We start from the raw sequence: 16,397 nt of genomic DNA on the forward strand, positions 1-16,397 counted from the left end.
ACGCAAAAGATAAATAATGCCGTGGCAGAGAGCATGAAAGATGCAATTGACGGTATAAGAAAGAGAGGACGGCCGAGAATGGGATGCTGGAAGATGGAGGATGGTTCCTGGTGAAGGTGTTCCTTCCCAATATATATCTGAGGCATTCACTGCCATCCCTCAAAGCCTCAACGTTCATTCAATATTCTTCATCTTCACTCTGATACAGCCAGGCTCAAGATCGGTGTCATTTTCTATTTCCAAAGTGATCTAGCTAACATGAGATTGAACAGATCGATCTATAGACGGTGGTTTCTTGCAGTCAAAGCAGTCACAGAAGACAACAGAGAGCATATCAAGGAGAAGACTGTCCCGAATCAGTACTTTCTTTGCCCAAACCCTCGAGCAGGACTTACTGTAGGCATGCTTCAACCCAGCAACATAACTTCCGACGACCGTCTCGCGAAGGGATCCGGTGAGACTTGCAATGTACTCGATACTCGACAAAGCACGATGGATGATCTATTCTGTCAGTCCAGTCGATACCCTTGGGAGCATGCTTGGCTCACCTTATGCGACCCCTTCCCATGCAGGTTCCTCCGCAGCTGCCTCCGAAACTCCGACGACAACAAGGTATAGTTGGACGTGATGCCCGACGTGAGGGCAAAGTTGATGAGCAGCGAATACCCCACGGTCGCCATAGCCATTTCACCAGGCTCCAAGAACGCCGTCATACTGACAAACGCCGCGGACCCAGCTGAGCCGCTACCCAGACCACCGAAGACAATATACAGCGACTCCCAGAACCCGGTGTCTCCATTCCAGCGGAGGAACTGAAGCAGATACGAGATGCACGCGATTAAACCAGCCGCGACGAGAACGGGCTTGTAGTTGCCTGTTTTCCGAATAAAGAGCCCGGCCGACAAGCCGCCGATGGCATTGCCGACCACCGCGGGGATCAAGTGCGCTCCTGCCACTGTGCTTGACGCCCGCTCGGAGACCTGGAAGTAGAGTGGCACCGTGAACATCATGCCGACCTGGGCGGCGACCTGGAAGGAGCTGACGAGGTAGCTGGCGGCCACATTGGGGCGTTTGAGGATTGCAAGATCGAATATCGGCTCCGCTGCGACGTAGAGCTCAGTGTAGATGAAGAGGCCGAAAGTCAGCATTGCGGCACTCGCTAGGAATAGGGTAGGGAGAGATGCCCAAGGGAACGCCTTCCCGCCTTGATCGAGGAGGAGAATCAGGGTGCCGATACTGGTGGCCACGAGGATGGAGCCCCGGAAGTCGACGCGGCTGATCTTGGACTGGCCGGAAGGCTGATCAGAATGGACGAGCTTGAGTTGAATGACAACGAGAAGGGCGGCGATCGCAAGCAAAGGAGCTTGTAGCAGAAAAGCCCTGTCCAGGTCAGCATCATTCCTCGAATAATCCAAGGCCAGTACCATCGCCAGCCAATTGTATCAGTCAAGACTCCGCCAACAGGACCTCCAAGACTGCGACCAAGCGTCATGGCCAGGTTGATGATTGATCGCCATGTCGCGATCTCTCGCTTGGCCACGATATCTAACAATGTCAACAGGTACACTCTACGACCAGGGCAGAGCCTACCGGTGATGATGATTGCGCTCATGGTCATGACGCCCGCGCCTCCAATGCCGCTCAGAGCACGGCCAACAATTGCAATCCACATGTCTGTTGCAAGTCCACTGAGCCCAATCAGTATGGTGCGATGGCTGGATCGGCCTAACTCACCAAACCACGCAGCCCAAGGCAAGGAAGAAGTAGGACCAGAGCAGAAGCGGTTTCCGGCCGTAGATATCGCCCAGCTTTCCATACTGCATACTGTCAGCGCGACTCAACATACTCACTCATCCAGTAGCTGACCATCGGCTGCGCAACGCATACTCCGAGAGTATACCCAGTCGACAGCCAGGCGGCGCCTTGCAGGCGGTTGAACTCGGACGAAATGCGCGCCGTCGCTGCCATGACGAGCGTTCCATCGGCATTGGAAATGAACTCGCCTAGAGTAGAGTTAGCAACTGCTCTTCCTCCAAGAAGGGATTCATACCAAGAAGAAGCACGGCAATGATGCTGCCAACGCTGGTCAGCACCTGCACCGGCGGCTTCGACGGACTCTCCGGGACCGCATCGCTTTCCTCGTCGGCGACAACATTCGTGGTAGCAATTGCCTGGTACTTGGGATGGCCCGGGTTCAACGGGGTCGTCTCGTCGGACTGAGGCTGGGCCATGTTTGCGGTGATGAAACAGTCATGGTTCGAGACTGGCAAAAAATAATAGTCTGAACGTCGGAGTTCAGCGATAAGCACGCCATCTTTGGAGAGGATTGTTCTATGCAGATGCAGGATCAGGATGCCAGGAGCTCATCGCCCCTAAAATGGCGCCATCTGGTCGTCTCCACTGCAGTTCGGCCAAGCTCATACTTATGGTTCGCTCTCCAACTCTTCAGCTGCCAGCACAGCCAGCACAGCAGCATCATGAAGTTCTCGTCAACGGTGGTATGGCTTTCGTCGGCCATTGCGGTCAACGCCATCTTTCCCTTCGACCTTCAACAAGTCCTCAGTCCAGCGCCGTTAACGGGTAAACCCAACTTCGTGTTCATCATAACCGATGACCAGGACCTGAAGCTCGACTCAATTGACTACATGCCCCTGCTGTCAAAGCACATCAAGCAAAAAGGCACCTTCTTCAGCAACCACTTCGTTACGACCGCGCTGTGCTGCCCGTCACGAGTCAGCCTGTGGACTGGCCGCCAGGCACACAACACGAACGTCACCGACGTGAGTCCGCCATATGGAGGATACCCCAAGTTCGTCGACCGCGGCTTCAACGAGAATTTCCTGCCGGTGTGGCTGCAATCCGCCGGATACGACACCTACTACACCGGCAAGCTGTTAAACGCTCACACCGTCGACAACTACCATAGCCCCTATGTCAACGGCTTCACTGGGTCTGACTTCCTCTTGGACCCCTTCACCTATTCGTACCTGAACTCGACGTATCAACGGAATCGCGATGAGCCGGTCAGCTACGAAGGCCGGCATACCGTCGAGGTCATCACGGAGAAAGCGCTCGGATTCCTGGAAGACGGGCTGAATGGCGACCGTCCTTTCTTTCTGACGGTTGCGCCGGTTGCACCTCATTCCAATGTCGACGTTAGCGCTCTGGGGAAAGGACATTCCCCCACGGTAATGACGGAGCCAATCCCGCTTGATCGCCATAAGGATCTGTTCAGCGACGTGAAGGTCCCACGGACCTCGCATTTCAACCCAGACGAGCCGAGCGGCGCCAGCTGGATCAAGACCTTACCGCAGCAGAACAAATCAACCATCGAATACCACGACCACTTCTACCGCCAGCGCCTGCGAGCTCTGCAGGGCGTCGACGAGCTCGTTGACTCAATCGTCACGCGTCTCGAAGGCAGCGGCCAGCTCGACAACACGTACATCATCTACACCTCGGACAACGGCTATCACATCGGCCAGCACCGGCTGCCACCCGGAAAGGCGTGTGGGTTCGAAGAGGATATCCGCGTACCCTTGTTTATTCGCGGACCCGGGGTGCCGGAGGACGAAGTCGAAACAGCCGTTACAACGCACATCGACCTCGCGCCGACTATCTTCGGTTTAGCGGAGATCCCATTGCGCGAGGACTTTGACGGCACGCCGATCCCACTGCCGAGCTCGGTGGGTTCGAACGCTGTTTCTATCCGTCATGAGCACGTTACTGTTGAGTATTGGGGAAATTCGTACCTTGAGGGTGAGAGGGGAGCTTTGAGTAAGTACTTAATGCGTCTTGACGAGCAAAGAAAACTGACAAGATAATCTAGGTAACCCAGCGAACCTCCCGTTCTTCAACAACAACACCTACAAGTCAGTGCGGATCATCGGGGAAGGCTACAACCTCTACTACTCCGTCTGGTGCAGCAACGAGCATGAGCTCTACGATTTGATCACCGACCCATACCAACTAAACAACCTGTTCACCTCTAAAGAACAGGCCAGCGAGATCTTCGGCTACCCTCTATTACAGGTAATCAGCAGATTAGACAGCATTCTGCTAGTCCTCAAGTCATGCAAAGGCGCGACATGCATCAAGCCATGGGACGTCCTGCATCCGGGCGGAAGTGTGCAGAACCTGAAAGACGCATTGAATCCGCTATACGACGCATTCTATACCAGCCAGGCGCGAGTCTCATTTGATCACTGCGAACATGGCTATATCCCTGAGGTAGAGGGACCGCAGGATGCGCTTCCGTTCACGAGATACGGGTTGAATTGGGATGTTTGGACATAAATCGTAGAAAGTTAGATGAGCCATAACAAACCAAGGCCTGAATTCAAGATTCCACCTGCATTATTGCGTAGTGCATCTCGTATGACCTGAACTCGATCCTCCATGATCGTGGAGACGCGGGCACCGCATGGCAAAACCCCGACCCAACGTCAGGAAGAACCGTTGGAAAAGTAGAACAGAAACAAGCCCCGCAAACCGGCATAATTTAGATCGATAAGACGCCAACGAGTCAGGATCTGGGCCTCGGGCTAAGCGAGTGCTGATGGAGAAGTATGATTGCGCCATAGCGCGGTCCGCTGTCGACAACGCAAAACATGCGGTATGCCCGCTGGCAACGTAATGCCTGGGCCTGGTAGCAGGCGATAACTGGAAAATTGTGGACATATAAGGATGCGGAGTTTCTCCTGTCAGATACGATGTTGTGCTTATCCTAGAATCCGAACCACGGCTGCGATGAAGGAACAGTTTGACGTGGACGTCGTTGACGCCGAGAAGAACGGCCTTGCTCTTTCTGACTCGAGCATTTCTCCCATTGTAAAGGATTGGGACGACAAGGAAGAGAAGAAGCTCAAGTTCAAGTATGCTGCCGCTCCTGGGTGCCTTCTCATACTGACCCAGCAGACTCGACACGATCCTGATCCCCATCCTGGGCTTCGCCTTCTTCGCCCTCCAGATCGACCGAGGGAACATCAGCGCCGCGCTGACATCGACCATCACCGAGGACCTGAACATCACTACAAACCAGATCAATGTGGGCACGCAGTTGTTGTCCGCCGGCATCGTCATCAGCGAGATCCCGTCGAACGTGATCCTGCAGCGAGTCGGGCCTCAACGGTGGCTGTCTGCTCAGCTCTTTGCCTGGGGGCTGGTGGCTACATTTCAGTCCTTTATCCAGTCGTACCCAGCGTATCTGGTGACAAGGTTTCTGCTTGGTCTGTTGGAGGGTGGCTTCATCCCCGGAGCGCTCTACTACCTGTCGACATGGTACAAGAAGGAAGAGACCAGTCTCCGGGTGACGCTCTTCTTCTTCGGGCAGATGTTCTCCGGTGCGACGTCGAGTTTGATCTCAGCCGGGCTCCTGACCCTGTCCGGGAAACGCGGTCTTGCTGGCTGGCGGTGGATTTTCCTCGGTACGTCTCAGTCCAATCCCATAAACGACCACGCTAACTCAACCAGTCGAGGGCGTAATCACCCTCTTCATCGGAATAGTCTTCATCCTCTTCGTGCCCCCAAAGGCAGGCGACGGCCGACCGCTCATCAGCTCCGTCACAGGCCGCTGGAGCTACCTGACGCCACGCGAATCGCACATCGCAACCTCGCGCGTCCTCCTCGACGACCCCAAGAAAAGCGCCGGGCACATCAAGATCACCGGCCGCGACATCTGGACCACCGTGCGCCAGCCCCGCATAATCCAGCACTTCTTCATCACGCTGGTCGCCATGTCCGGGTTCCAGGGGTTGACGCAGTACACGCCCAGCATGATCAAGTCGTTCGGCTTCAGCGCCGTGCGGGCAAACGCATTGGCGTCTGTCCCGGTGTACTGCGGTATGCTCTGGGTCCTGATCCTCTCGTATCTCTCGTACGTCACCTCACCCATACCTACTAGGAACGAAGCTGACAGCAGGTAGCGACAAGCTCAACCACCGCGGCCCCTTCGTCCTCATCGCCATAACATGGAACGTGATCTCATACGCCTGCCTGCGCACCACACCAGCAACATCAGGCCAATGGCACAGGTACGGCGTGATCGCCGCCGCAAATGTCTCATACGCGAGCATGCACGTCCTAAACATCGGGTGGCTATCCGTATACTGCAAGACGCCGCAAGAGCGCAGCGTAGCCATGGCGTACGTCACGACCCCTTTATCGATCGTCAACAAAGAACTGACAGACAAAGGCTGGTGGTTATGGCCGCCAACTGCGCCGGCATCTCCGGCTCCCAGATTTTCCGCACAGAGGATAAACCGCTCTACCTGCATGGGCTCACGGCCATCTGTGCCTTGGCTGCGGCGTCGTGGGTGCTGGCACTCGCGTTGAACCTGCAGAGTTATTTCACGCATCGGAGGGGAGCAAAGGGGCTTTCAGCGTCAAGGTCGAGTTGATTGCCATATGCATCTGCATTGCAACTGGGAACGTTGGCTTGAATTAAGTCGTAATTTCATTTACATACAATTGAAGCGAGCGTAGTGATATGTCCATGTTCCGAATGTATTCCATCGTAGGGCCGACCGCACGTAACGACTGTATGCCCCATCGCACTGTCCGACCGGCTGACCCGACCCCCTTGTTATCAAAAGCATCCGTAGATCTGTAGGACCAACGCACCGTGAGCCCACAACAAGTCGCTCAAAGCTCATCCTTATCCACCCCCTCAATCTCCAGCAACTCCGTCTGGAAAATCAAGGTCGCACCACCAGGAATAACCCCCCCGGCGCCGCGCTCCCCATACCCAAACTCCGGCGGAATCGTAAGCGTCCTCTTCTCGCCAACACACATCCCAAGGAGACCCTGGTCCCATCTGCAAAAAAGCACCGTCAGCAACGAAACACCACAGACCCCGATCCCAAGATTGTGAACCATAGACAACTCACCCCTTGATAACGTGCCCGGCCCCAAGCTTGAACTTGAACGGCGTGCCGCGGTCATAGCTCGCGTCGAACTGGGTTCCGTCTGCGGCGAGGGTGCCGCGGTAGTGCATCTTGACGCTGTCGCCCTTCTGCGTCTTGCGGGTGCATTCGACGGCGTGGGTTGTTTCGATGCCGAGGGAGGCGGCTTGGGTGAGGCCGGTGAGGGCGAAGGTGAGGATCGTGGTGAGGATTGCGGTGCGCATTTTGGATCGGAATTGGGGGGATGATTGATGGTTGACTTGGATTGCTGGTGTTGGTGGTGTTGGAAATGGAACTTGCGGAGGCGGAGAGGAGGAAGCGTGGGGAAACGTGGCGGGACTTCAGGCTGTGCATAGCATTGCTGAGTCAGCGGCTTTGTGCAGGTCTTGTTCACTCTACGACAGTATGGAGAGAGGGTCAGGAAGAGGCGGTGGCAGCGATACAAAATTAGATTAGATTTATCAGGAGAAAGGGTAAGATGCGCTATCTATCGTGCTACCAATCGCCAACCCCATCTGCACGCTGAACAACGGGAAATGTCCGAAAAGTAGACAAGGTAGAAAAGAAACGAGATGCCAATGTTGAACAATAAAACTACGCAAGTTTACTGTCCCTTCTTCGTTCTAGGTACCCGGAATAGCTTGTAGAGAGCAACGGCGACGACAGTGTTGAAGACAATATAAACCCACAAGAAACCAAAGTCGCGCCAGCGGTTGCCGTAGTCGATGCTGAGTCCGGCCAGATACTGATTCGTGTTGTCGAGTGAACAGTACTGACACTGCTCGCTGCCTCGCGCATCCGGGTTAAGGATGTATCCCCCAGCCAAAGACCGGTACGCTTCCGTGTACTCCTGACAAGTCTGTTCCTCCGGCGCATGGAACGACAAGATCTCGTTGTCGGCGCAGTGCATGGGCGCATCACCAAGCGTGGTAGCCAGCAGAGACCCCACCAGGTAAGTAAACGGATTTACTCGATACATGAATATCCAGAAGCCAGGGAGGGCGTCGGGGCCGGCAAGGATACCGCAGAAGGCGTACATCATGATGAAAAGGATGTTGGACAAGGACGATGCTATCTCCGCGACCTCAATGCCGGCGATGAGCATGTGCGCCAGCGAACTGGCAAAGAGGAAGACGGCCCAGAGGTTGAGCACGGTCAGAAGGCTCCGGGAGTGGACGGTGTCTGTGTACTCCGCGTTCTGGTACAGGCCGACGGGGTAGAACCAAGTGAGGAAGCAGAAGATAGCCATGATCTGTAGACGGGATGAGCAAGTGTTATGAAAGAGAGAATGGGAAGCATACCGTATTCCAGAAGAACTCAACAGTTATATTCGACATCATGAACGCCTGCCATGCATACGTTTTGGATTGCCGCTCGCGGGACTCGTAGAGCTTTCGCTGCGTGACGAACACAGGAATGATTTGCATAACAAGTTGGACGGTAACGAAGAGGAAGACAAAGACGCCGAACATCTGGTTTTGTAGTCCTTGCCGGGTGTTGTCCATTTTGAAGAACGAAAATCCGATGAAGAGGGACTAGACGGATTAGAGGAGAATACAATCAAGAGTGGAGGACTTACCGATCCAACGGTCAACAACACTTTCGACCAGATATATGACGGGTCGCGCCAGTATTGCTGGAATACTCGACGTCCGACCTGGATGAACTGTTCGGAGAAAGGGGCTGCAAACTCAGTATAGCTGGATTTGTCATTTGGATCGGAGACCGGGGATGGATGGTTTGCCAGCTCTCTCAGTTGTGCAAGCTCGCTTCGTACCTCCTGGTACTCGGCACTGCTCCTCCAAACTTCAGGCCAGTCGATGTCTGAGTGAGCGCCTGGTGCAGCCCCAATGACCTCAAGCATGTGCTCTGCCGGGTTAGCACCTGGGGGGCAAGGCGAACCACCATTGCGGACAAAGTAGTCCATGAGCGTGCTTGCTCCTTGACCAACCTCACCAAAGTACACTGTCTTTCCCTCGCCCGCCAGCAGAAGGAGTCTGTCGAAGCGCTGGAACAACATGGCCGAAGGCTGGTGGATGGTACAGAGGATCGCTTGGCCATTCTTGGTCAATGTCTCCATGAGATTGCAAATTGACCACGAGGTTTGACTATCCAGGCCAGAGGTAGGCTCGTCTAGGAAGAGCAACAACTTGGGACGAGCAGCCAGCTCAACACCGATGGTAAGGCGTTTTCGCTGTTCGACATTGAGCCCCACGCCTGGAACTCCAACAATGGCGTCCGCGTAGTCTGTCATGTTCAGCAGGTCAATGACTGAGTCAACATAGGCGAGCTTCTCGGCCTTGGTATATTGCGGCGGTTGGCGGAGAAGAGCACTGAACTCCAATGCTTCCCGGACGGTCGAAGTGTGCAGATGAAGGTCTTGTTGTTGGACATAGCCAGTTTTTCGTTGGAAGGACTCGTCGCGAGAGTGGCCATCAACAAACATGTTGCCTCCGACGACTCCGATCGTGGTGCGATTCGCCAATACATCCAGAAGAGTAGTCTTGCCGGCACCGGACACGCCCTACAGAGGTCAGATTATAATATGAGGCGCGCAAGGCGACTTACCATGAGTGCTGTCAAAGTTCCCGGGCGAATCCAGCCGTCAATGCGGTCGAGGATGCGCCTCGGTTCGCCTTTGATTTTGATGTCGAATGTCACATCTTCCCAGTGAAATATGGAAGACTGCTTCTCCACGCCGGAAACCACGCCAGGCTCTTCTGGTGTAGTCTTCTCGCTCTGAGCCACAGGTGCTGGCACCTGCTCTTCATCAGTCTGCAGTCGCTTGGCGTGGGCCTTGTGCGCCTTTCCACGACGGAACACAAGCACCTCCCCCTTGGAGCGCTGAGAAGCAACGATTTCAGTCGTGACCAAGTGACAGACGGCCAGAAAACAGGTGATAGCAAGGATGATCCCAAAGTTTCGCCAGCGATGACTATACTCATAACCGTATGCGGAGCGAACAAAGGCCGTGCCCTGCACAACGTCTGACCCTGGAGTGGCGCCAACCGTCGAGCAGACCTTTTGGTCTGGTGAAACATTCTCATAGCCAGGTCCAGAGGGAACGAATCCGACACAGGGGAACTCGCGACCGTCAAATTCGTTGACCATAACCGCTTCGAATCCATACGAGATCGGATTGAGCCACCGGATCCAGGAGGCCCAGCCGCGCATGTAAGAGACCGGGATGGCAAAACCGGTGTACAATACCAACGCCAGCAGGATGATTGCAGAAGGCGCAAGCGCTTGCTCAATCGACTTTGTGATAGACGCAAAGAACCGGAAGAACATCGACATCGACATCATCATCATAAACGCGATCAGGTACAGGAAGAAGAACGCGCCAGGCTCACGCCGTAGATTGCCCATGAAATACAAAGTCAGGCCGGTGAGCAGGGAGTTCACAATTTTGTACGGCATATCGACGATCATTGAAGCGATGGCCTCCGCGCTGGGATGATAGAGGGCATATCTGTCGTGTTTCTCGACGATTGTGCGTTTCTCGTACAGCGAGAGAATTTCGAGGATGCTGGAAAAGGCACTCAGCAGGACCATCATGAACAGCAGAGCGCCACGAGAGAAGAACGAGGTCGTATTGTTAGGCTGGTTGTAAAAGATACTGGCTATAATCAAGGCTTCGAAGACGTTTCCGATGAGCATGGCCACGGGCACGCTGGGGTCGTTCCTCAACCGTCGGAAGGCCCCCCATAAACAGAGCCGGATCTGACCCCAGTATGACAAAGTATAGGGAGATGTCGTCCGTTGTTTCTTCGACTTCTCCGCGTCACGCGATGATGAGAAGAGATGCAGATCGGTCGCGTTGAAGGGATGAGCGGTGTTGTACTGGTCGATATCACGGATCAAAGCCTGGCGCTCAGGGCTCTCTTTCCAGCGCCGCGCAAATTCGTCGGAGGTCCGAGGCACCTGATTCTCGTGTCCTGGACGGATGATGCGCTCAACTGGGCTTGACATGGAGGTCAAAAAGTCAGGCGTTGTTTGCGCTTCCGGACAAACAAACCCAAGCCGTTCAAAATAGTCCTTGGCTTCCGTTGCAGGTCCAAAGTAAATCTGTCTCCCCTCATAGAGAACAGTAACTTTGTTGAAGATCTATCGACTCGTTAGTATTTTCGCGATGGCTAGAAGAGCCGACGTACCTCGTATGCTGCCTGAGGAGCCTGGTAGATGGCCACACACGAAGTGACGCCAAAAACATCTCCTTGCGTGCGCAGAGTCCTGCAGAACTCAACCGCATTCGCACTATCCAGCCCACGCGTGCTATTATCCCAGCACTGCAAAGGGGCATAGCTCAATGCCGCTTCTGCGATTGTGACCCGCTTCCTCTCGCCTCCGCTGACCCCTCGAACGAAGTCATTCCCGACCTTGGTGTTGATGGTATGGCTGATGCCGAAGGTTGACATGATAACATCGCGTAGGTGGGTAGCGTAGTCCTGGCGACTCATGCCCCCAGGGATTTGGCGAGGGGTGCGAGCAAGGGCGGCAAAGTAGAGAGTATCTCCGACGACGAGCTGGGGGTAGTGGGCGTCGACCTCGGCCGTGTATATCGCTTCGCCGCGGAACTGCGTGGACATCTGTTTCGGGGTAACGCCCTGGTAGTTGATGGACGATGACGGATCGACTTCGAAGCCGTAAGTTTCCTGTGCAATGGTCTTCAGTAGGGTAGAACAGCCTGACCCCGGGGGCCCGAGGACGCAAAGCTGTTCTCCGGGAAGGAGCAGCCCGTCAATGTCTCGAAGAATCTCGATCCGCTGTTTCTTCCCACCCAGCCACTGTCGCGCGAGGGTGGGTAGCTTCAGAAACGCATTTCCCACACTCATCTGATAGTCGACGGGGCTCCCATAGCCTGCCACATTGAGGCCCTTGAAAGCAACACCGGACACTCGTGGTGGCGGCGCATCGGTCGAGTTGTATCGGACATCATAGAACGCTTTGGCCCAGGCTCTGGCATTGAATCGGCGGCTGTGGGGATCGAGAGACGCGTCTTTTGATGCGGCGAAAGGGAGCTGATTATTCGTTTGCCTCGACCGCTCACTGAAAGTTCGAGCCAAGTGTGTCACCTCGCGGTCGGATTCGGCGTGCTTGTCGGCCAGAGTCGAGCCGCAGCTGTTGGCAGGACTCACACTGTTGGCAGGACTGACACCGTCCGCAGTCGGCAGTGGGCTGTCTGTGGTGGAATCCATGGATGACAGATGAGCACATGTGTTGTACCACAGAAAGGAGTGCAGGGACTCAGGTATTTATACGAGCTTTGCCCAGCTCGGGGTTTGGGCGAGTGAATGTCCGACCTCATCTAAGAATAGGCGACTGTCATAACATGGTGAATTGTGATCTGACCAGCTGAACTGTGGCGGATTCCGCGGACAACGCGGAGAGTCAACACCCGATCCCGCCGTCGGCGCAGTGACACAACTGTCAACAAAACAACCCTTGCAATCATCCCTTGGGACCCTTGGGACCCTTGGAACCCAAATGTCAGATCCAAGTCCTCGGCCAGCATGACCCTTGCTGCGCGAGCCAATCAGCCACGGCCAAGCGGGATTGTCCGAGAGTCCGAAAGGCCGAGGTGCATGACTAACGCTTGGCGTGGCCGCGGGCTCGGGCTTATAGCTGTCCGATCGCCCTCGTCCGCCAACTTGGTGATCCATCGCCTGATGTTGCATCCAAAATGGAGCCCCATCGCATGAAGCTCTCGGTATTAAGATCTCCCGATGTATAGAAATTTACTGACACTGCGGTAGTGCCTCAGGTGCAGAGAGCGGAAGGTCTGTACTCGGGATCCGATCCCCATACCAGCATTCCAGCTTGCTGACAGGCTCCAGCTGAGATGTGATCGCGCAGAGCCACAGTGCAAACGGTGTCGGAACAACCGCCTGCAGTGTGCGTACCCCGATAAGAGAAAAACACGCGGTTCGAGGTAGGTCGGCACCTCCTCCCTGACTCAAGCCCGTCTAATGGATGGGGTCAGGCAAAACGCCGACATCCACCGTCTGGATCACCGGCTCGAGGCTTTGGAGGCACGACTCAAGGCAGCTGCGACGGCGAATGCGAATGAACCTCCGCCGAAACACAACAATCCAACGGAGTCGCCTCAAGTGAACCTTGAATCAGAGACAGCGAACGACGGTATGGGTAGGCCTCATTTGCAAAGGTATGAATACTGACCGCGACAGGCCTTTTATACCGCATGGTCAGCGGAGCAAAGGACAGCATCGAGTCTCTCACCACCCGTTCCTCCGAGCCCTCATCTCCCTGGGCCCAATCCACGGTCAGCAGCGCAATCACTCGTCTGGATACCGCATTGGTCCAGTTAGCTGCTCCGTTCCCTCGACCGGGAAATCATGTGGCAAACGAGCCGAAAGTCAATCTTCCAAGGCATGAAGCAAAGCAATGCATAGATAGTATGATTGTTGACCCTTGGCTTACCTGGTATACTGACGGTTGTCAGTTTTTCTGGACTTCATCCTCCCACATGCGACTGTCTTTGTCTCGTTCAACTCGATCGTGGATCCAGAGTTCCTGAGGGCGCTCCCTCACATCATCGATTCACCATATGCCGATGTCAAGCCGGTTATGCGGGTGATTTACCACTGTGCGATCTATCTTGGCCAGAGCCTTGCAGCCGACGACCAGCACAGGAAGGCGAGCAAGACGTACTATACTTGTCTCCAGTCGGTTCCCAAATGGCTTGAATCAGCCGAGGGGACGAAGCTGGATATTCTTGCAGCCGCCCTCACCGTAAGCGTGCCTCAAACACTCCCTAGATTATACGTTAACCTTGGCCAAGACATGGCTCGCAATCAACAACTTCGACTACCATCTGGCGTGGCAGTTCCACCGCGAGGCCTGCCGATTCGGAGACCTCCTGGACATTCATAGTGTAGACTTCAGTCCGCTTGGGACGCCCCAGGAAGAAGCCGACAAGGAGGTCAAGCGCCGGTTGCATTGGTATCTGGTCGAAATTGACTTCCTTTTCAGGCTCTGGTACGACAAGCCCAGGGCGCTTCGATGTGATCCGACCCAGGTCAGGCTTCCCGCGGAGATCTCGCCGGCGACGAAACAGCCCAAACCCCACGACTGCATTCTGTTTATTGTCTGGACACGGGCTCTTTACATCATAGCTGATTACTTCAAGGCGCGTGAGACATTGACGGAGGAAGCGCTCATCAGCAATGTGGATGATTATTGCAATCAGCTCACCGAGTTGGTGGACGATTGGGACATGCTCTCCGTAGCGAGGTCGCCCAAGGTAAATATGGTCCAGTCGTGGTTATACGCGGAGTCAACCATCGCTTTCCACAGCATGATCATATATATGCGGCGAAAGGCGTCTGCGACTGTGTTGAGCACGCACCCACAAGCAATTCGTTCTGCGAGAGCCATCATCAGTATCCTAGACGAATGGTCGCAAAGGAACATCGCGCCAGGCGGAGAACCCCAGAGCTCGTATATACTGTAAGTCTGCTCTATAGTCTGTCGATTCCTTTTTTGTTGATGCGGAAGCTGATGTGAGAAGACTTATCACCTTCTATCCGTTCTGCGCCTTCTTCACGCTTTATTACCATATTCTCTCGTCAGACGATCCCAAAGAGCGCGAAGAGGACATTTCCTCCCTGGAGAAGGTCATAAAGCTCATGACCCAGGCAAGCAACATCCGACCAGACTTTGTCCCCATCGCGAGCGCAATGGGCGCGCTGAATGATGTGTCGCGGGCCGTCCACTCGGGTGAGGAACCTCCCCAAGGCCTGGCAGTTGTCGGCGCGGTCCGTCCTCGACAAAGTATGGAGCCAAACCTCCTCGCAAGCGGTGCAAGAGAGATAGCGATGCAGGCTCCGTCGCAAAGGCCGCAGGAAATCCCGACCGGTAGCGCTCCGGCCTTTCCGCCCTTCGAGTCACTCCAAAACCTCTCCATGGACTTACCCCTGCAAACAGCGGACCAGCTTAATGACGCTTTTGGTGTTCCTTTTCAGCTCGGAAGTCAGGTTGCGATTGAGCGGGACCCTGCTTCGAGTGCCAGGCCCGGTACCGCTCGGATGGTGTCACAGCCGGTGGATTTTGTGCGGGCGATTGAGACGGAGCTCATTTGGAGGGATTGGCATGAGAGCTGGTGGAGTATACCGGACACCTCGCAGGCTGATCAGGCTGGCAATATGGGATAATGTCTGGAATTGCATCTGGCTGAGGGAGGTGAGCAACACCATGAACATTGAAACGAGGGACCTCGGGACGAGGGAAACCGTCTAAGCCCGAATTGGCAGCCGCGGCGTCATTACGTAATCGTCCAAAGTAGTCTAGCGTGGCTCTCATGCGAATTCTGCCAGGTTCATGAACTTCATGCGCCAAGGCAATGTACAAGCTGCAAGCACCGTCAGGATGGCTTCAACTCCCTTTGCATCTCTTCTTGTGACGCCTGACGAGCTTCACTCTGCTTTAACGGGCTCATTCTCTTCACGGCGCATCATTCCCGTAGCAGTTGGCCAACCATCTCACCTTTCCTCCTATGAAGCCCACCATCTCCCCGGGTCAATGTAAATATATATCATCGACTCGCTGTAATTACGACCACCATTAACTCGAGGACAGATTTCTCAACATGGATGAGATCAGGGACCGCGAATCTCCTTATCCACAAATGCTCCCTTCCGCATCACACTTTGCCAACAGCATGACGGCACTAGGTCTTCAGCCAGACGATATCCTGGTAGTCTACGATGCGCTCGAGGTCGGACTCTACTCGTCGCCTCGCGTAGCCTGGGCCTGTCGCTACTTCGGGCATCGAGATGTCCATGTCTTGAACAATTTCCCACGTTATGTGAAAAAAGGATTTCCGATCGCGACGGGGCCTCTATGTACTCTCCCTCCTGCGCCACAGGGATACCCCGTCAAAAATCCAGATCCAAGAGAGGTGATATCCTACGACGAATTACGCGACCTTCTCTTATCCGACAGGAGCTCAGCCTTCCAAATCATTGATTCCAGGATTCCTGGCCGATTCTCGGGTGCCGAGCCAGAGATCAACGCGTCCTTGCGGTCAGGACATATGCCGTCGGCGCTGAATGTGCCCTTGGCGTCCATTCTGGACGAGGACAAGGTCATCTTATCGGCGGAAGAGCTGAAGGAACGCTTTCAGGCAGCTGGAGTGGACGGAGAGTTGCCTGTCGTGCTTACCTGCAACTCCGGGGTCACAGCAGCAGCACTCGATCTTGCGCTGCAGCTAAGTGGGTATGGAATGAAGCGGAGACTGTACGATGGGAGCTGGATGGAGTGGACGAGGAGAGCACAAGACGAGGGATTGGTAGTATCAAGCGACGACAAGTAGGCCGTGAAATAGATTGTTTACGCTGTTCTTGGCGAACAAGGGGTATTTCTTAATCCGGAAGGCGCGACCGCCGGGATCGGAGCTGAGTCAGCCGATCGTACGAGCGGGATGCTGACTAATGCGCCTCCCCGCCACCGTCAGCATCAAATTTTCGTGAACCC

At 54.8% G+C, this 16,397-nt stretch overlaps 7 protein-coding genes across 7 annotated transcripts; 4 read left to right on the forward strand and 3 right to left on the reverse strand.

Annotated features, from left to right (window-relative positions):
• Positions 1-278: 278 nt before the first annotated feature.
• On the reverse strand, positions 279-2,231 carry DSM5745_08461 (uncharacterized protein; the record flags this gene model as incomplete). Its single annotated transcript, XM_026750477.1, has 8 exons — positions 279-346; positions 396-501; positions 549-1,380; positions 1,425-1,545; positions 1,591-1,688; positions 1,735-1,817; positions 1,867-2,003; positions 2,051-2,231. The coding sequence occupies 8 exons, from the start codon at positions 2,229-2,231 to the stop codon at positions 279-281; spliced, it is 1,626 nt and encodes a 541-aa protein (XP_026600490.1).
• A 246-nt stretch (positions 2,232-2,477) lies between these two features.
• DSM5745_08462 (sulfatase family protein) lies at positions 2,478-4,296 on the forward strand (the record flags this gene model as incomplete). The annotated part of the gene is made up of 2 exons (XM_026750478.1): positions 2,478-3,777; positions 3,830-4,296. 2 exons carry the CDS (start codon positions 2,478-2,480, stop codon positions 4,294-4,296), a joined length of 1,767 nt encoding a protein of 588 aa, XP_026600491.1.
• A 453-nt stretch (positions 4,297-4,749) lies between these two features.
• On the forward strand, positions 4,750-6,398 carry DSM5745_08463 (uncharacterized protein; the record flags this gene model as incomplete). Its single annotated transcript, XM_026750479.1, has 5 exons — positions 4,750-4,874; positions 4,918-5,426; positions 5,473-5,875; positions 5,925-6,143; positions 6,194-6,398. The coding sequence occupies 5 exons, from the start codon at positions 4,750-4,752 to the stop codon at positions 6,396-6,398; spliced, it is 1,461 nt and encodes a 486-aa protein (XP_026600492.1).
• Positions 6,399-6,642: 244 nt separating this feature from the next.
• fkbp3 (peptidylprolyl isomerase family protein FPR2) lies at positions 6,643-7,126 on the reverse strand (the record flags this gene model as incomplete). The annotated part of the gene is made up of 2 exons (XM_026750480.1): positions 6,643-6,814; positions 6,888-7,126. 2 exons carry the CDS (start codon positions 7,124-7,126, stop codon positions 6,643-6,645), a joined length of 411 nt encoding a protein of 136 aa, XP_026600493.1.
• Positions 7,127-7,506: 380 nt separating this feature from the next.
• Positions 7,507-12,100, reverse strand: DSM5745_08465 (putative ABC multidrug transporter; the record flags this gene model as incomplete). Its single annotated transcript, XM_026750481.1, has 5 exons — positions 7,507-8,154; positions 8,204-8,437; positions 8,482-9,426; positions 9,471-11,009; positions 11,057-12,100. 5 exons carry the CDS (start codon positions 12,098-12,100, stop codon positions 7,507-7,509), a joined length of 4,410 nt encoding a protein of 1,469 aa, XP_026600494.1.
• Positions 12,101-12,871: 771 nt separating this feature from the next.
• On the forward strand, positions 12,872-15,076 carry DSM5745_08466 (fungal specific transcription factor domain-containing protein; the record flags this gene model as incomplete). The annotated part of the gene is made up of 5 exons (XM_026750482.1): positions 12,872-13,043; positions 13,091-13,318; positions 13,366-13,655; positions 13,705-14,372; positions 14,434-15,076. 5 exons carry the CDS (start codon positions 12,872-12,874, stop codon positions 15,074-15,076), a joined length of 2,001 nt encoding a protein of 666 aa, XP_026600495.1.
• Positions 15,077-15,510: 434 nt separating this feature from the next.
• On the forward strand, positions 15,511-16,236 carry DSM5745_08467 (sulfurtransferase; the record flags this gene model as incomplete). Its single annotated transcript, XM_026750483.1, has 1 exon — positions 15,511-16,236. The coding sequence occupies one exon, from the start codon at positions 15,511-15,513 to the stop codon at positions 16,234-16,236; it is 726 nt and encodes a 241-aa protein (XP_026600496.1).
• Positions 16,237-16,397: the final 161 nt, after the last annotated feature.

This window comes from Aspergillus mulundensis, assembly GCF_003369625.1.
Source record: "Aspergillus mulundensis strain DSM 5745 chromosome Unknown scaffold_10, whole genome shotgun sequence".
NCBI lineage: Eukaryota > Fungi > Ascomycota > Eurotiomycetes > Eurotiales > Aspergillaceae > Aspergillus > Aspergillus mulundensis.